Raw genomic sequence first — 18988 nt, 5'->3', positions numbered from 1 at the left:
CCTACTGCCCTCAGGCCCCTTCCCTGATAGCAGGACTCCCTGTGGCCTGTACTCTCAGCTTAGCTTGGCCTGACCTCCATGCCAGCTGTGCTCAGGCCATCCATGCCAGGCCTCAGTGGGCACCCCTCTGGGCAATGTGGGGTGGGTGCCAGCAGCAGCTGTGGAGCTTGGCACCCTCTCTCACCTCCCCAACTGGCTTCCTGTGCTGAGGAGGGGCAGATGCTCCTGACAGCCCATCCGCCTGGGGCCCTGCCCAAGTCCTGGTAGCACCAAGCCGGGTGCCCAGCAAAAGCAAGGGGTAGTATTAATAGAAAGACAGCATCTGGGTTTCAGAATGCCTGGGTCCCTGAGAGTTGGTCATCCCTCCCCCTCCCCAAGGGCACTCTGGGCGGTGCCTGGCCTAGAACTGGGAAGGTGGGGTCAGATCAAAGCCTCCTTCCCCAGCGGCCTCTTTGTTCCTAGCTTTTATAAGGAGGAGGAGGTGGGGCTGAGGAGGGAGGGCCCCCTCTGCTCTCAGCCCACACTGTCTCTTCCACCTCTGGTAGGCGAGGCTATGTATGATCCCCACAAGGCGAAGTGGGGCCCTCTTTCTGAATGGTGTCCTGGATGGTGCCTGGGTAAGGGGCGCCGCTTCCCCTGCAGCTGCACTTTACCCGCCCCGGTGCCCCGCAGCCTCCACCGGCACAGTGCCAGCCCGCCTGGCACCGAGCCAGCGATCGATAGGTGGATGTTGTGCTGATTAGCTCGGCCTGGCTGCGGCAGCGAGAGGCAGCGTGTGAACACGGTTACGGGGGCGCGGAGGAGACGGCGGTGGCGGGAGGGAGACAAGAGGGAGGGCGCTAGGGGTCCAGAGACCGACACAGAGGTGCTAGGGTTTGCGAACCCCTCCCCCACCCTTTGCACACCTAGGTCAGATCCCGGTCTCTCTCGGAGCGGGCGGGGGTCCTCTCCCCCACCACCATGCACCGATTTCGGCTGCCATCGTTCATGTTAATTCTATTGCTCTGGCTGAGGCCTTGGGTGGAGGGCAACACTGCGGGCAGAGCAGACTCCAGTCAGTCCCCTCCCCCATTCGAGGCCACCTTTCAGAAAACGCCTCTTGTAAGTAGGTGCATGTATCAGGGCCTTCACCCCAAACCTTGATCTTTAGCGGGGGCGAGGGTCTGGGGCTCGAAGGAGAGGGTGTAGTCGGCTGAAGGAGAAGCTATGGGCTAGGTCTTCAGGTCCTGGGTTCAAGTTCCATCTTTACAGTCATCCAGGAGAGTGTCTATACGTTGCCATGGAAACCGGCTTACTGCTACCTCCGCCCCTCCCAAGTGAAGCCATAGGCGGAGTAGATTGGGAGCGACTGGTTAGCAGCCCTTGCCCTGGATTGAGAACTGTGGGGGTCTCACCCGGCTCCCAGCGGCCCCGGGCCACCCATCCCTCTTTTCGCGGAACCGGGCGGGCGCGCTCGCTCTCGCGGCTGGGGCTGGCGCGCGGATGCGCCGCTGATAAGAACGCATGTGCGAAAGAGACGCGGGGCCGAGTCAGCTTTCCCCGCACTCAGACGCACGCCCTAAATGTCGGGCGCTCCCACTTGACGCGGACACACGCCCCTGCCGGCCGCCCAGCCCCTTGCAGGTGCAAGAGCGGATGCCTCAGCTACCACGGGAGCGGGTTGGGGAGGTGGTGGGGGCGGGGGGAGTCATAAGCTTAGGCCCGCCCAGCCACAGGCGCTCAGGCCAAGCCGGCCTTCCCTACACACACTTTGCTCATAGCATGCGCAGGCGGCTGATTCAGTCCCGGGGCGCGTCCCCATGGAAAGCCAGGACCGAGTCCACTCATGGGGCCGAGACGGGCTGCAGGCGCTGGGAGGTCTTCCCCACGAGAAGCCCTCGAGGCGTGTTCCAGGGCGCGGTTCCAGGAGGCTGGGCAGGCCTGAAAGTTTTGGGGCGTAACCGATCTCCCCTAAACTCAGTAGCGCTAGGCGGCTCAGGGTGGGGCCCTCAATTTGCTGGGCCTGCCCTAGTCTCTCCCAAATAGATGCGAAAACTCCACTCATCTTTACCTCGCCCTCTTTCCCTGTTTGAGAGCCTGAGAGTCTCTGCGACCGGGAATCCTGCTCCACACTTTCTGGGGTTGCAAATTTCCCTTTTCCTCTCCAGATTTAACCCTGAAGTTTTGTTCTTTTTCTGTCACCTCCCCCCTTTTTCTTCTTCCTTTTTATTAGTTCCTTCTTTCCTTTCTTTATTTTTCATTCATTCAGCACATTGTGAGCTTCCAGCGCGCCTTTCAGTAGGCCAGACGCTAGCTGGGGTCGTCGGGGTATCCCCAGCGGTGACGCAATTGAAAAGGGTGCACTCTGGCTTCCAAATAGCCAATAGAATCCCGGGGCCTGGGCCATGAGGTCATCAGCGGTGATGCCCATTGGTTCAGGTCTGGAAGTGGGGAAGGGGTCCCCATAGCAACCGACGGTGCGTCCGAGTGCAACCTGGAGAGTAATGTTTGCCTGAGCTGCTGTGGCAGCTTGGGATGGGGTGGGGAAGCTGGAGTGGAGCTCAGCTTCCCAGGTCCTGCAGCCCTAGCCCAAGCAAGCTCATCTCTCTTGAGAGCCTTTTTGTCTTTCAAAGTAATGGTTAGCACCACTTAACGGAGAAAGATTAGGAATAGGTTGGTTATTGGCGACAGCATTGGGGTACTGGGTGCAGAGCTGCTGCCACCAGGAATGTCAGTACTGAGATCCTGTGTTCATCTGCATATCGTCTGCATCTCATTTGCATTCTCTTCATTTAAGGTCAAATTGGGCAGACATCTCCACATCCCCAGCCCTGTCGCCTGTTTCTGGAATCTATCACTGAGTGGCTCTGTAATCTGTCCCTCAGTTTTCCACCTTCATATCACACCTCTCCTCGAGTTCTCCAGTGTCTGTTGGGGACGGATGGGGCAAAGCCAGCTACAGAAGAAAGGATAAGGAGTTTGTTCTCCCTCTGGATGTTTGGTGACAGATGGAGAGTGCTGGTCTATACTGCTTGAAGACTAAATTGGCAAAGCCAGTGGTGAGGGGAGGTGCCCCGGCTGGGTGGAGGGTCTCCAGGGCCAAATCACCCACATGCCTGGTGGGGTGCTGGAACTAGGGATGCCTGGTTGCAGCAAGGGGCAGGCCCGCCCACCTGTCTGGTGCCAAAGCAGCTTCCTTTCTCCAATTAAACACTAATGAGGTGTTATTAACCCTTACCTTGCCTGCCAATCCTCAAGTCGAACTCAAATTCGTGGTCTCACACTGAGGGAAGGGGAGGAAAGGAGGGCTTCCGGAGAGCTGAGTGGTGGTGAGGGGACCAAGAGAAAAGAAGGCAGGATCACAGGCCTGAGTAGCATGCACGGTTATCCTCTGCGGGCTTCTGAAGGATCCTAGAAATGGGTATCCCACTGTCAGAAGGCATTTATTCTTTTGTTCCTTGATTCAACAATTATTAAGCACCTCACCTACTCCTACTAAGTAAATACTAGGCTGCATACTAGATGCTGGGGATACACACTTGCATAAGACAAGATCACTTCCCTTAAGGGATCTTCAGATTACCCAAGGAGAGAGACTCGCCAATGAGTAATTATAATGCAAAGTGAAAATGCTAATATAGAGCTATATACGAAGTGTTATGGGAACATGGGGAAAACAGGTCGTCAGAGAAGGCTTTGATTTTGAAGGACAAAGTTTGTGGCAGAGAGGGGATGTGTAGAATAATGTCTGTGAGTTTGACACAATGTGGGTCTATGTTTGGATGTGTTTTCAGGACTGCTGGTGTCTGCCCTCCCAGAGCGGCATGTTTTGCATCCGTATGTGTGTGTGTGAGTGTGTATGTGTGTTGTGTCTGGAATCCCTTCTCCTGAAACACATTGTGGTTTTATTACAGATCAATGTTTGCTGTGAAGCTCTTCAGCAGATTGGCCTGAACCTGCCCAGCCCAGGGGAGGGGAAGTGGAGACTGATGTTGGCTCCTCGGGAAAGGGTGGGCAGGCACCATCTTCACACCTGGGGGCCCAGACCCCTGGCTCCCCAAGTGGCAGTAGGCTGACCAAGGAAGGCAAAGGGTTGGGTCCTAGGCTTTGTAGGGTGTGCCCAGGCTGTAGTCCTCTCTGTCCCTAACTCCTCAGAGGAGACACGGGGGTTACCGCTACCACTCCCCACCAAGATCACAGGCCCCCTCCCCCAACCTGTTCTTCTTCTGTCTGTGGAGGAGCAGGCCAGCTCAGACCTGTTTGCTGGCTCTCCCACAGGGAGCAGATCCTTTCCAGGGGACACAGAGGGCTGGGAATGCTGGGGCCTACTGGGTGGCTGCCAGATAGTCCACCCTGGCCCTCCAAGGCTCTCTCCATCCTGGATTCTCCCCACCCACTCTGGGGTGCCACCCTTCCGGTTTTTGCCCAGACACAACCATTTTTGCCAAGGAAGGCTTCAACCACTAGGCAGAGGGTGGGGGCCAGAGCTCTGGCAGGGAAGACTTGTTGGGGGTGGTGGTTGTGATGCTACTCAGAGACCTCTGCTCCAATCTCTCTGCCTCCTTGCAACCACTGTCTTCCTTTTTTTCTTTTTTAAGAGACAGGGTTTCACTCTGTTGCTCGGGCTGAAGGGCAATGGTGTGATCACTGCTCACGGCAGCCTCAAACTTCTGGACTCAAGTCATCCTCCTGCCTCAGCCTCCCAAAGTGCTAGGATTGATTACACGTGTGAGCCACTGCATGGGCATTACAGCCACTTTCTTTTCTTTTTTTTTTTTTTTTGAGATGCAGTCTCGCTGCGTTGCTCAGGCTGGAGTGCAGTGGCGCGATCTCAGCTCACTGCAAGCTCTGCCTCCCTGGTTCACACCATTCTCCTGCCTCAGCCTCCTGAGTAGCTGAGACTACAGGCACGTGCCACCACGCCCGGCTAATTTTTTGTATTTTTAGTAGAGACAGGGTTTCACCATGTTAGCCAGGATGGTCTCGATCTCCTGACCTCGTGATCCGCCCCCCTCGGCCTCCCAAAGGGTTGGGATTACAGGCGTGAGCCACCGTGCCCAGCCACTGCAGTCACTTTCTAGAAAGCTAAACTTTGGTGAAAGTCTGGATCTAGGAAGACTTTTAAGGCTTAAGGAAAGTCTCTGGGGTCTGAGGAGAAGGTCAAGGACCCCTTCTTCCACAGTGTCGGGAATAGAGACTTCCTCTTTTGACTGTAACCTCCTCATCTCATTCCATCTAATCTTTTCCTACCCCTTGCATACTTTCCAAGCCCTAGGTCACATCTGTCACTATGATAGCTATTAGAAAGCTTGGAAATGAGGGAGAACAAATGGAAAAGAGTCTGGGCTGGTCTTGGTGGGCAGGCCTCAGTAGATAACCTCTTAATTATAAGAAACCCTCCATTAATCCAGTGCCTCTGGGATCCTAAACACTGTGCTAAGTGCTTCCCAGGGATTATAGATCTTAATCCTCATAACGACCAGCTCCCTGAGGTGGGGCATTATTATCCCCATTTTACAGATGAGGAAGCAGTCTCAGAGAAGTTAAGTGACTAGCATAGTTAGCGAGTGGTAGAACTGGAATTCGAATCCAAGCCCAGGCTGTTCATTGCTAAGCCAATACTGCCTCCCTCTCAGCTTCTCTCGAAATAGCATTCAGAGGACTCATACACAACTCTAGTGTAACACCCCAGAGCTGCCTCCCCACTCCAGGCTTCATGGCTTGCTGGACTCATTAGAGGGATCAGGGCATGACCAGAATCAGAGGTGATTACACCCCAATGCCACCCACCAAGCCCTGCATCCTAATTTTCTGTGAACTGGACCACATACCAGTGCCCATGTTCTCTGCTGTCAGGCATGTATGCAGTCCCATGTCAACTCATGGATGTTAGAGCATCCTCAGAGCCATGCCGACACACACACTTGCTGGCACCCAGGTTTCCCAGTTAGGACTGCACCAACAGCCTGCCTGGGCTGGGCTCACACACATGGGCCCTGTGCAAGGTGCAGAACCTGTGAATATTTCATGCCTGGAGCTGGCAGCTGCCTCTCTTGCTCACACGTGTGCCTGACTTCCCTCTCACACGATCCTTGTTTATTTGTTTAATGAATTATTTATCCATGGCCCCTGCTTCCCTCCTGACCTCCCCCTTCCCCAGGCCCTAGCCTCCATGATTTATTGAACACAGCTCAGCTCTGTGGTTGCCACCTACTGTCCCAGAAGCTGCCTTGGGCCACACAGCCTGAGAGCTCCCTCTGTCCCACACCTGCTCAGCTCCCTGCTTCCTTGGCCCCTGAGGGATGGAGGAGAGTGAGGCATCATGTCAGAGTCCTCCCAGGAGCTGAGCTCAGTGCCCTGGGAGAGATCATGGCAGCCAGCAGTGTGCTAGCAAGCCCAAGTGTCACAGCCTGCAGGTAAGGAGGAGGAGGCCTGAAGCCCTGAAGACAGGACCAGCCCCATGGAGGGAGCTCCAACCTCCACAGAGGCCCTCATCCAACAGAGAGGTAGTTCAGGGCCCAGGCCTTAGACACCAGTTTTTCACACTATAGGTTGTGATCCACTGGGAATGGTAAAGTCAAGAAGTCAATTTTATGGGCCTCAACCAGCTTTTTATTTTACTGTTTTTAATTTTAAAACTAGAACAGAGGAAAATATCATAGTGGATCCTCTGTAGTAAGGGTAAGTATTGTTTCATGAAACTTATTATTTCAGTTGAGTATGTGTGTGTATGAGAGTGTGTGTGTGTGTGTGTGTGTGTGTGTGTGTGTGTGTGACTGAACTGCAATACAAAATATAACCCTACTGTGGTGGATCACAGTCAGGAACAATTTTTTTTTTTTTTTTTTTTTTTTTTTTTTTTTTTTTTTTTTTTTGAGACGGAGTCTCACTCTGCCGCCGGGGCTGGAGTGCAGTGGCCGGATCTCAGCTCACTGCAAGCTCCGCCTCCCGGGTTCACACCATTCTCCTGCCTCAGCCTCCCGAGTAGCTGGGACTACAGGCACCCGCCACCTCGCCCGGCTAGTTTTTTGTATTTTTTAGTAGAGACGGGGTTTCACAGTGTTAGCCAGGATGGTCTCGATCTCCTGACCTCGTGATCCGCCCGTCTCGGCCTCCCAAAGTGCTGGGATTACAGGCTTGAGCCACCGCATCCGGCAGTCAGGAACAATTTGAGTTATAGTTACATGCAAACGTCTAGGCCCCATCAATAGAGGCCTGGGTCCTTCCATGACTCACATGCCACAGAGAGAGGCCTGGGCCTTTAGATTAGGCCCCCAGCATGTGGACAGTGGCTCAGATCTTTTTTTTTTTTTTTTTTTGAGACGGAGTCTCGCTCTGTCGCCCAGGCTGGAGTGCAGTGGCTGGTTCTCAGCTCACTGCAAGCTCCACCTCCTGGGTTTACGCCATTCTCCTGCCTCAGCCTCCCGAGTAGCTGGGACTACATTAGCTGGGACTACAGGCGCCCGCCACCTCGCCCGGCTAGTTTTTTGTATTTTTTAGTAGAGACGGGGTTTCACCATGTTAGCCAGGATGGTCTTGATCTCCTGACCTTGTGATCTGCCCGTCTCGGCCTCCCAAAGTGCTGGGATTACAGGCTTGAGCCACCGCGCCCGGCCAGTGGCTCAGATCTTATACACAGGGACTAAGTCCCTAGAGAAGCCCAGACCTTATGAATAGAGGCCTATAGACAGACATAGGCATTATAGATAGAAGCACATATACTGTAGACAGAATTGCCATATATGGTGGTATAGTTTATGCATAGCACAAAGGAGCCACCCAAGGGGAAGGGGACATCAGCCCAAGCTCCCTCACTAAGACAGGGAGCCACATAGAGCCACCTCTCACTGCAGGAGGCAGCACCTTTGTTTTTGCACAAAGGCACCACTTGCCAAGAGATGCACCCTAGGGACTGAGCCTGCAAAGAAGGGTCCTTTTTCTAATTCACACAAAGGCCCAAATCAGCTAGCAGCCCTATGGATAGAGGCCCAGGTAGACAAAGCACTAGATCCCATGGACACAGGCCTAGCTAGGACCTCTAGAGAGTATCTCAACTTCAAAACCAGAGGCTTCAACCCCATAGAGAGAGCTGCTTAAATCCTGTAGAGAGGGCTCCAGATTCTAAGAGAAGGGCTCAGTTATTATTGGAGGGTGGGTGTGGGGGTACAGATTCTAAAGAGTACCCAGACCCTAAAGAAAAAGGCCCAAATTCTTAAGCAGAACCTAGATTCGATAAACAGGGATATAACTTGTCTAAAATGGAATTTAAAGTCCTAGACCAAACAAGCAAGTTCCTGTTCACTATCAATACAGGCAGTGTCTCTGCCAACTGTGGGCCCCTACAGAGAGAAGCTGACCTTGTGGAACAGGGAATATGATTTGAGTGGAGGGGGCTGGGATTTGTGGCACCTGGAGTAAGCAGGTTAGCATCATTTGGGTGAAAAAAATCTCTCTGGGGATGAGGAGCCTGGAGGGAGGGAGAGCTGTTTGCAAAGTTCCCCACTCCCATCCCAAGGGGCCTAATTTGTTTGCTGGCTCCTGAGAAGGAAGAAGAGATCTCCTGGGGTGGAGAGGAGCCCAGAGAAGACAGAGCCTACTCTCACCTGGCAGCAGTCAGACACACAGCCTATTCTGGATAGCACCGCCCCTACCCCCAGCCTAGCACCTGAGGCTGACTTGTGGTCAAGACCCTGTGCTGCCACAGATAAGCAGATGCGGAGGTGGGGGGTTGCCTGCATGTTCCCTTCCCTGAAGGATAGAAGCAAAGTAGCAGCATGCCTGTCTCCCTGGACACAGGTGGTTGGCTTGTGTTCTGATAACCCAGTTAGGCCTGGTTCTGCCTCGTCTGGGCCTCTCCAAAAGAGAAGAGATAAGGGGCGGATAGCCCTAGGTCTGGTTTCTGAACCCTTTTCCTGAACTTCTACTTCCTAGGAAGAGAGGAGAGCAAGGAACTGTGTGTGTCGGGATGCATATGGATTTGTGTGTGTGTTGTGTGGATGGATATAGGTGTGCGCTCAGGTGTCTTTGTGCCTGGGTGTCTCCAGATCTCTGGCAGTCTGACTATGCCCTTTCCTATATGTGTCTGGAAGGTGTACCTGTGTGTCCGCATGTCTGTGTCAGGCATCTGTGTCTGAAGAGGCTCTGCCTTTGGGTTACTGTGTCTTTTTTCCTGAATGTGTGTGTGTGATGTGTGTGCTTGGGTGTCACTGTGAGGACAATGACTGTGGTGAGAGCTGGAACACAAGGTGCTCTGCCCTCTGACTCAGGATCAGCGTCTCTGAGAGTAGGAGTGAGAATGCCTGGGGACACCCCTGGCTGTCCCGGGAGGGGCCCTGCCTAAGTGCCAGTAAGGAATCCTCTGTAGGTGTCCAGGGAACCTTGCTTTGCCCCAGCTGACTCTCTCCTTGAACCCTCCTGCGCCTTGGGTTCTGGACGGCTGAAGGCTCTTACAGCACCTAGTATTGACATTCTGGGGGGCTGAGCTCTTTTACTCTGCCTCCAAGAAAACAAGCCTCATGCTCAGCTGGGGGCTTCAGGTCACCAGCTGTCAGGGCCTTGGTGCCAGCTGAGGACTTCTCCACCACCCTTCTGTGCCCACCTGAGTCCTCATGCACCCAGGAAAAGGGGGCATGGACGCAGCAGAGGGCCACAGTGTTCAGAAGGGAAGGGAGTCCAGCCCTACTTACTAAGAGGTCCTGGATCCCCAGCTTCTTCTCAAGTCTGCTTCTTTCCCCCATTCCCAGAGATGAATGGGCTTCCCTGAGGTCGAGATCCTTATCCTGGGTTCCCAAATCCTTCTGGGAAATTCAGCCTGGGGAGCAAAAGGCCCAGGACCAGTTGTAGCAAACTGAACCCAAGAGGGAGAGGCGAGGCATGCGCTGGTCTTTCCCGAAGGGGTAGCACTGTCCCCAGCTCCCACGCGTCGCGCGCTCCCGGCCGGAGCGGGATGGGACCTGTCGGGGGCGCGCCAGGGGCGGGGCTTCGGGGGCGCGCCCAGGAGGGCGGAGGGACGGGCTGGGGGCGTGGCCTAAGGCTGGAGGCTGGCGGCGGCGGCAGCAGGGAGCAGGGAAGCGCAGAAGCCGGGAGCGCGGGGCTCAGTCGGGGGGCGGCGGCGGCGGCGGCTCCGGGGATGGCGGCGGCTCCGCTGCTGCTGCTGCTGCTGCTCGTGCCTGTGCCGCTGCTGCCGCTGCTGGCCCAAGGGCCCGGAGGGGCGCTGGGAAACCGGCATGCGGTGTACTGGAACAGCTCCAACCAGCAGTGAGTCGGGGACCCTGGGAGTCCGCGCGTCCGGTGTCAGTGAGATGGGGAGCCGGTGGGCCCGAGAAGTCCTGGGGGATCCCGGGGTGGGAGTCCTGGGAGACCAGAGCTGGGGGCTGGGAGGGGACAGAGAGGGGGACGCACTCTGTGGGCGTCTAGGAAACTCGGGGGTGTCTGAAGAGGCTGTTGGGCTATAGTAAGGAGCGCTCGGGCCGTGCGGAGGAGGCTGCTGGAGGGGTCCCCCACCCCATCTTGGCTTCTCTCCGCATCCGCCGCTGGAATAGCATGCCCCTGTCCCATAGTCCCCCCAGTTGGGCTGGGGTTTGGGGGTAGCGGTGTGCTGGGGATAGGCCGCTGCATTTTTGGGCCCAGGGATGACCTGTTTTTGGCCATGAGGGCTTCCAGGGGTTCTGTCTAGGACTCCTGCTTTTAAAAGTGGGGTCCAGAGCTGAGGCAGAGAGTCCGACCGAGCACCTCCCTAGAAGGAAGGCGAATGGGTTGTCTTGGTTGTGTGGATAAGCCCGGCTGGGGTGAGCTAGGGCTGGGTCGCCGAGTTGGGGGGCCCTGGGAATGCTGCTTGGTTAGGATGGGAACGTGGGGTACCGGCGAGAGGGAAGGAGGCAGAGAGATGTCGGTGTGTCACACACGCACACACACGCCCGGGCTGGGGACGGCGAATGGCTCCAAATGTGAGCGGGCGTGCGCGGCTGTCAGTGTGCGTGTGTGTCTGAGTGTGTGATTTGTGTGTCTGCGTCGGCGATCGTCTGGGGGTGGGAGCGGGCGGCGGGTCGGGGAAGGGGCTGCGGTCGCTGTCCGCGCGGCAGGCTGCGTCTGGGCTGGGGTGGCTGTTGGCGCCGCTGCGGTCTGGGCGGGTGTCAGGGCGGCCGTGTGGTTTCCCGGGGTGTGTGGCGCGGCGGCCGGGTGCTGGCTGCGGGGCCGGGTCCTCATTCTGCTCAGTCCTTGCTGCCCTTGTCTTCTCCTCCCCGCCACGCCGCCGTGTGTATCACCCTGGCCACCTTAGTGTGTGTCTGTGTTGGTAGGGGGGGATCCCTGGGGACGCGGGGGTCACTGTCACACCTGCCCGGGCGGTGGCGGCAGCACTGCCTCTGGCTCCCCACCCCAGGGACCGACCAGGGAGCAAATGGCCAGACCCCAGGGGAGGGGACCGGGAGGGCCGGGCGGCCGCGACCCCCCAACCTTTCGGAGGAGGGGTTGCCGCTCGCCGCTCCGCTCTTTGTTGTTTGGGGCTCCGCGCCTCCGTTTGGGGCTCCGCGCCTCCCCCTCTCTCCCTCCTCGCGCCCGGAGTGTCAGACTGGGGGTGGGGATGAGCCAACGACGCCCCCCTCTCGCTTCCCATGGAAACCTCGGGGGTGGGGACGTGGCCCCTCCCCCTCGGAGCGGGACTCCAAGAACTCCGGGGGGCGCTGGGGGCTGACTTTCCAGCTCTATCTAGCTCAGCCCCCTCCCCCAGACTCACACGTCCGCCCCCCACCCCGCTAGAGTCTGGCGGGGAGTGGAGAGCTCGCAGGTGAGGGGCCCCGGGTTCCCCGCCACCCTTGGAGCACCTCAGCGTTCTTAGGGGAAGCCAGAGCAGGGGAGGATGCGGGAATAGGTTTGGTGGGGGGAGGTGTTGATCAGGTTCCCCTCCCCCGCATACACCTGGGCGCAGGTGAAAGCTCAGGGAGCGGGTCGGGGAGCCCGGGTTCCGGGAGCCTCCCTTCTGTCCTCTCTACTCCGTGCGGGCCTGGGCCGGCAGAGGTAGGAGGGGGCGCACACTGGGCCAGGAGACTGCCGCCGCCCCCGCCTCGCTTCCCGGGCCTTTGTTGCCGCTGCGCCCGGGCTCCCCGGCTCCCTCACTGCGGCAGCCGCGGCCCCATAAATCGTGAGAGCGACGTGCTCCGGAGCTGAGTGGAGAGGGCCGGGTAGCTGGGGGCGGGGCCGACCGAGCCACGGGCTCCCGCGCCCCCTCCCCCTAGTCACGTGAGCTGGGCTCCTGGCTCCCACCTCCCGTCACGTGCGGAGGGTCTCTGCCCCTTGGGGTCACGTGGGGAGGGTCTTGCGACCCCGCCTCCTGGGGGGGTCACGTGGGAGGGTGCTGATGGGACACGTGCGTCGGCCTCCTTTGACAGACCTGGGGACAGTGCCCTGCACACCGGCCACGACCTAGCCCTCTGCCCCCGACTCAGTACTTCCGTTTAGTCCCGTGGAATAGGAGAGACCTGTTTCCAACCTGGCCCAGAAACTAGGGGTGGGGAGACTGTATTGGAGGGATGCATTAGAGTGTGAGGTCGAGGAGTCCCCTAAGCCGGGAATCGAACTTGGTGAGGCGGGTTGGGACGGCCGATGGCCAAATATATGCCCCCTGGCCTGTGTTTCATTTCTTTGCAGAGCTGAGCAAAGATGTTGGTATTCGCCCCTGTCTCAAGGAGCCTCAGGAACATCTTTCTATATGGCTGTCTCTCTACCTATCTCTGAAATGCTTCTGTTGGTGATCTGTGTTTCATTCATACATTCATTCAACAAATATTTATTGAGGCTCTACTACGTCCCTGATGGTCTTTCTCTGTGTTTTCTCCCAGTCTCTGAGTCTCAGCCCTGCACCCTTCCCTGTCTCTGCTTCTCTCCTTCGCGTCTCTGTCTCCGTCTCCGCTGTCTTTGGGCCTCTCTGGCCTGCCTGTCTCTCCTGTTCTCCAAGACTCTCGGTTCTCGTTCTCTTTCCTGCCTCTCTCGGTTTCTGGCTTCTCTATCGCGCCGTGTCTCCCTTCCTTTCCCCTTTTAGTGAATCCGGCCTCTGCTAAGCTCCCCTCTCCGTGTGTGTCTCCCCCTCACTCCGTCTCTGTGTCTCGCTTTCGGCGGGTCTCTCGCTCCTCTCCGCCGCTGCAGATCAATAAACCTTCGCCGCCGCCGCCGCCGCTGTCGCAGGGAGGAGGGGCGGAGGTGTCGGGCGCGCTGATTCTCCCCTACCCGACGCGGCCCAGGGAAGCCTTGCGCCCAGACCCGGGCTGACCAGACTGGGACGGGCAGGGCGCCGAGGCCCAGGGCGCCTGAGGGGCGCAGGGGTTCAGCGTGCAACCGCCGCCCCCCGAGCGTTCCCGCCACCACCGCCACCACCCTCAAAGCCCGGGCGCGCGGACCCCACGACGCGCACACGTGGTCCGGCCTCGCCTGCTGGAGCCGGCGGCGCGCGGTCTCGGGGACGCGCGTTAGAGGGAAGAGGAACCCGGGTCTACGTTCTTCCTCCATCCCTTTAACTCTGCAGCCCGGCATCTAAGGCCGGGGCTGCGGGTGGGGGATGGCGAGGATTTGACAAGTTCAGGGGCCCCGGGATACCTTCCCTACTCTCTGGTCTTGTTAGACACCCTGTTTACTGCCCTAATTGCTCCGGGCTGGGGGAGAAGTTTGCTCTTTCCCTGCTCCGCCCGCCTGGCCCCTCCGCTGACACTCCAGGTTAAGTGAGGCCAGGCGCGGGCCGGCAGGGCACTGAAAGAGACAGAGAGGTGTCGGGATGCGCCTCAGAAGCGGTGAGAGTCGGGAGAGACCGAAATAACGGGGTGAGAGGGCACCCCTTCCAAATGGGGTGTGTCGGCATTCGCCTTTCTGCAAGAGAGGCGAGAGGCTATAGGGGATGAAGTGGAGTAAGAAGAGAGAACAGTACGAAGGAGCAGAGCACAACCCGGTCCCCAGGTCCCAGGCCACCCCCACCCTTCCGCAGGAGGTGTGGCCCTGGAGGCGGGGTTAGCTGCGGAGCTTCGCAGGGGCCCAGCGGCACCTCTCTCTCCACACTACTAGGGAGAGGGAGGGAGGATGACAGTTTCAATTAAAGTGCCTAAGCCATGCAGACACGTTGGGTCTCCAAAGAGTTGTGTCTGGGAATTCCTTGGCTATCACCCCGTTTGTCCGCGTGCCCTCTGTGTACCAACTGGGCCCAGCCACCCCACCGGCAGGTCTTTCTCTCACATACCCAGCCTTGGGGGGATTTCAGGGGCTGTTCCTGCCACACAGTGCAGGAGTACTTAACAGATAGCTTCTCTTCACCTATGGTCGCCCTGCAATCTTTTTTATAAGGCTAGTCCTGCCCTGTTGAGGAAATGGAATTACCTGTAGGAATACCTTGGGTGTTGGCTTCCTCCCTGCTGGAATGGGGTGTGTTGTAGGGGGAACTGGGCGGTACAGCAGGGAGGGGCTGCTTCAGAGTGGGACTGGAAACATGGGTGAGGCTCAGAGACAGAGATCCCAGTGTGGCTGTGCAGCTGCTCCAGACCTGGCACCCTCACTGCTGGCGGCCGCCTCCCCAAGGCCTGAGGGGAGGAACAGACTATGGGGTTGGCAATGGACAGGCAAGCCTAGGATGGCAGCTTGGAGCTAGGCCTGGTCTAACCCGTTTTCCTGCTCCCAGTGCCCCAGGCCGAGACTCCTGCCCACCTGAGTGCCAGGGCAAGGGAGGGGCCTGAGTGACCCATTACTCCCATGGGAACGGAGTGGGGCTGATGGCATTCCTGATGACCCAAGGAGGCTGTGCCAATTCTTACTGGGGTACCTAAACATCAGCTCTCTGCCTGCCTCACTGCCAGACTTGGAATGGGTTGCTGGTGGAGGGGACAGCACAGGCAAAGCCAAGGAAGTGGGGTCAGTGAAGAGGGACCCTCAAGGCCCCACCGCATGCAGAAGTCTCCACGCTCATTTCTTTAATGCATCTAATTACTATTTGGGGAACTGGGTGGTGCCTGGTGACACAGAGAGCCAGTCTCTCCCCTCAGGGAGCTCACAGGGACTAGGGACCCCATGATTTGACATTTTGCCAAGAACCCCATGCCTTCCTGTGTCCACCACTCTCCTGGCACTGCCAAGATATGTGTATTCTTACCCTAAAGAAATTAGGGAAAACCCCTGCCCCCTCTCCATTCAGAGGTTTCTCCATCCCCACACCGCTCAGTACCGCCATCGAGGATGTTAAGACCAACACTTTGATGGTGACTAGCAAGGCAGGTGGGGATTACAAGGGACCCAGCATCTGCTTCTGTGTCCCAAAGAGGGATCAGGGAAATAAGAGGCGCAGCCATCTTGTCTAGGCCCTGTGCCCACTGCTCTGCCCAGCATCATTAAGGGGGGCCGTTGTGCCAGGTTGAGGAAGGAGGTGCACATTGCACAGTGAGACAGAAGTTTGGGCTGGTTGGCATGATGCCACGTGTAGTCTTGGTGCTGAGTCCCTTAGCGCCCTCATGTGTTTAAAGTTCCTGGGAGCCTAATTGTCCTTGGCCTCAGGGTGGGGTCTCTGTCACGGGACTCAAGGTACAGAAGCCAGTGATACTGTAGTATGGGGAGGGCAGGGAGAGACCCCCAGATTGGTGGGGTCAACCAATACTGGCATGCGGGCCAGCACACATACAGCCCAGCTTTTCTGTGTGTCTGCCTCCTATAAGTGGGCGGTGGACATATTTGTGTGTGTGCCATAGAACTTATGCATGTATATGCATGAAACCGCCAAACATGCGTCTGTAAGGGCAGGTCCTGTTGGACTGGCCCCGGGGGTGGACTGGCAGCCGCAGGGAAGCATGGTGGGAGAAGCGATTGAGGGTGTGTGTGTGTCCCTCGGAAGGGATCCCTCCCACGTTCACCCTTGGCTTCCATCCCTCCCATCCCTCCTCCCGGCTGCTGAATTATGGGGGATGGACGGAGGAAATCCGGGCCTGGGTCTGGGAGTCGCTGGGGCCTGCGCCGTTTCTGTGGCAACCAAAGCGTACGCTCCCTTCTTCCCTCCGCCCCTCTCCCTCGCCTCCTTTTCTTTGGAGGCAGGCCGGGCTTCCCTGCGCCTTTGCTACCCTCTGGTGGCCAACAGGAGAAGGACAGACCAAGAAGGAGGGCATGGAAGGAGCGTTAGGGGAGCGGCGGCACTAGGGCCGCGGGGGCAGAGACAGGGCTGAGCCGCGAGGAAGCTCAGAGGAAAAGTCTGGAGGCTACGCGGACCCTGGGGAGGGGCTGCGGAGCGGTCAGATGGAAAGCGGCTTTGCTCTGGGGTTTCTTCTCTCTGAGCCGCTTCCTCTTCCCCACAGCCTGCGGCGAGAGGGCTACACCGTGCAGGTGAATGTGAACGACTATCTGGATATTTACTGCCCGCACTATAACAGCTCGGGGGTGGGCCCCGGGGCGGGTCCGGGGCCCGGAGGCGGGGCAGAGCAGTACGTGCTGTACATGGTGAGCCGCAACGGCTACCGCACCTGCAACGCCAGCCAGGGCTTCAAGCGCTGGGAATGCAACCGGCCGCACGCCCCGCACAGCCCCATCAAGTTCTCGGAGAAGTTCCAGCGCTACAGCGCCTTCTCGCTAGGCTACGAGTTCCACGCCGGCCACGAGTACTACTACATCTGTGAGTGACGGCGGCCAGGCGGGCGGGTCTGAACGCGAGAGTCTGAGTGACAGCCGGGGGTTGGAGCCCCGAGGCTCCGGGGCGGGGCCGGCTCGGCGGGCTCCAGGTCTCGCGGCTGAGAGACCCGGGAGAAGGCGTGGGCACGGGGCGCCTCAGGGGTTCCGCTTAGACAAGGTCGTGGGGCCAAGAGAGGAGTTTGGTGACAGTCCCAAGTTTGGGCTGCGGAGAATCGCTGTTTCTGTGAGGGACATTCCGGGGTTGGAACATCAGGGATCCCAGTTTCTTAAGGGATGGGATCAAAGGGGCTACTGGGGCCGACAGCAGAGCTACAGTGACCTGTGTCCAAAGGGTAGGGGAGCTCCTGAAGGAGACCGCCCGACGGGGACAGTTTGAAGGGGGTGAGAAATAGAGCCATCGAGGGAGGGCACAGGGCACGAATTGGGCGAAAGTGACTCAGGGCCCTGTCTCCTCCCCAGCCACGCCCACTCACAACCTGCACTGGAAGTGTCTGAGGATGAAGGTGTTCGTCTGCTGCGCCTCCAGTGAGTAGACTCGGCTCCGAGCCGCGCCCCCATCCTCAGCTCCCTGCTTTGGGGCTCCCCTGGCTTCCTGGGGGTGGGGGTGGAGGGCACAGGTGAAGGGGGCTTGCTCCCCAGCCGTAGCAAGGGGAGGGAATCCTGGCCCTGACTCTCCCCTCCTCTCTCCCCACCCGCACCCCACCCCGCAGCATCGCACTCCGGGGAGAAGCCGGTCCCCACTCTCCCCCAGTTCACCATGGGCCCCAATGTGAAGATCAACGTGCTGGGTGAGTCTGCGCAGCGCCCTCTGGTGGCCACTGCTGGAACCGCAGCCCCCCACCCCGGTGCCTGCTCACCTCGCATGCCTTTCCCAGGGGCATCTACCCCGTGGGTGATCACGTCCCTGGCTCCACTGCTGCTGCCGCTGCCGCGTGCCCCTGCCCTGGCGCGCAACCCAGCCCTCACCAGTCTGTCTATTCCTCTGTCCACAGAAGACTTTGAGGGAGAGAACCCTCAGGTGCCCAAGCTTGAGAAGAGCATCAGCGGAACCAGCCCCAAACGGGAACACCTGCCCCTGGCCGTGGGCATTGCCTTCTTCCTCATGACGTTCTTGGCCTCCTAGCTCTGCCCCCTCCCCTGGCGGGGAGAGATGGGGCGGGGCTTGGAAGGAGCAGGGAGCCTTTGGCTTCTCCAAGGGAAGCCTAGCAATGGGGCCTAGACCCCTCCTCCAGTGGCTAGAAGTGGGGCCTGCACCATACATCTGTGCCCGCCCCCTCTACCCCTTACCCCCAGGTAGGGCACTGTAGTGGACCAAGCACAGGGACAGCCATGGGTCCCAGGTGGCCTTGTGGCTCTGGTAATGTTTGGTACCAAACTTGGGGGCCAAAAAGGGCAGTGCTCAGGACTCCCTGGCCCCTGGTACCTTCCCCTGACTCCTGGTGCCCTCTCCCTTTGTCCCCCCAGAGAGACATATGCCCCCAGAGAGAGCAAATCGAAGCATGGGAGGCACCCCCATTGCTCTCCAGGGGCAGAACATGGGGAGGGGACTAGATGGGCAAGGGGCAGCACTGCCTGCTGTCTCCTTCCCCTGTTTACAGCAATAAGCACGTCCTCCTCCCCCACTCCCACTTCCAGGATTGTGGTTTGGATTGAAACCAAGTTTACAAGTAGTCACCCCTGGGGGGGCGGGCAGTGGACAAGGATGGCAAGGGGTGGGCATTGGGGTGCCAGGCAGGCATGTACAGACTCTATATCTCTATATATAATGTACAGACAGAGTCCCTTCCCTCCTTAACCCCCTGACCTTTCTTGACTTCCCCTTCCAGCTTCAGACCCCTTCCCCACCAGGCTAGGCCCCCCACACCTGGGGGACCCCCTGGCCCCTCTTTTGTCTTCTGTGAAGACAGGACCTATGCAACGCACAGACACTTTTGGAGACCGTAAAACAACAGCGCCCCCTCCCTTCCAGCCCTGAGCCGGGAACCATCTCCCAGGACCTTGCCCTGCTCACCCTATGTGGTCCCACCCATCCTCCTGGGCCTTTTTCAAGTGCTTTGGCTGTGACTTTCATACTCTGCTCTTAGTCTAAAAAAAATAAACTGGAGATAAAAATAACTGAGTGTGTGTGATTTCAAGGGGCCATCACCCTTCTGTTACACTTGTTAAACCCCACAGGTCACAGGGCCTGGGTAGGTGGGTCTCTGGGGCCAAAGAGTCACAAGGTGTTCAGACCTTGTTCTGGGGCTCATCTTCTTTATAAAGGCGACGCTGCATGGAATGAGTAACAGGGGCCTCCTAGCAGGGCCTGGTTGACTTTGGGCAAATCACTCAACCTCTCTGATTCTCAGGTATCCCACCAGAAAAACTGGTT

The 18988-nt window shown here is 58.1% G+C and overlaps 1 protein-coding gene across 2 annotated transcripts; it reads left to right on the top strand.

Moving 5' to 3' along the window:
• The first annotated feature begins 9996 nt into the window (after positions 1-9996).
• Positions 9997-18732, top strand: EFNA3 (ephrin A3). Of its 2 annotated transcripts, XM_010364652.2 has the most exons (5): positions 9997-10236; positions 16287-16600; positions 17077-17142; positions 17328-17405; positions 17610-18732. In XM_010364652.2, exons 1-5 carry the CDS (start codon positions 10109-10111, stop codon positions 17738-17740), a joined length of 717 nt encoding a protein of 238 aa, XP_010362954.1. In that variant the 5' UTR covers positions 9997-10108; the 3' UTR covers positions 17741-18732. The 2 variants fall into 2 exon arrangements, with proteins under 2 accessions (XP_010362954.1, XP_010362955.1); XM_010364653.2 differs by lacking the exon at positions 17328-17405.
• The last annotated feature ends 256 nt before the right edge of the window (positions 18733-18988 follow it).

Source organism: Rhinopithecus roxellana, chromosome 8, assembly GCF_007565055.1.
Source record: "Rhinopithecus roxellana isolate Shanxi Qingling chromosome 8, ASM756505v1, whole genome shotgun sequence".
Classification (NCBI taxonomy): Eukaryota; Metazoa; Chordata; class Mammalia; order Primates; family Cercopithecidae; genus Rhinopithecus; species Rhinopithecus roxellana.
The sequence above is the reverse complement of the archived record's forward strand: the minus strand, read 5'-3'. Positions and strand labels throughout refer to the sequence as shown.

Coding starts and splice junctions, on each gene's coding strand:
- EFNA3 (XM_010364652.2), top strand. CDS start 10,109: ATGGCGGCGGCTCCGCTGCTGCTGCTGCTGCTGCTCGTGCCTGTGCCG. Junction 10,237..16,286: donor TGGAACAGCTCCAACCAGCA/GTGAGTCGGGGA, acceptor TCTTCCCCACAG/CCTGCGGCGAGAGGGCTACA. Junction 16,601..17,076: donor CCACGAGTACTACTACATCT/GTGAGTGACGGC, acceptor TCTCCTCCCCAG/CCACGCCCACTCACAACCTG.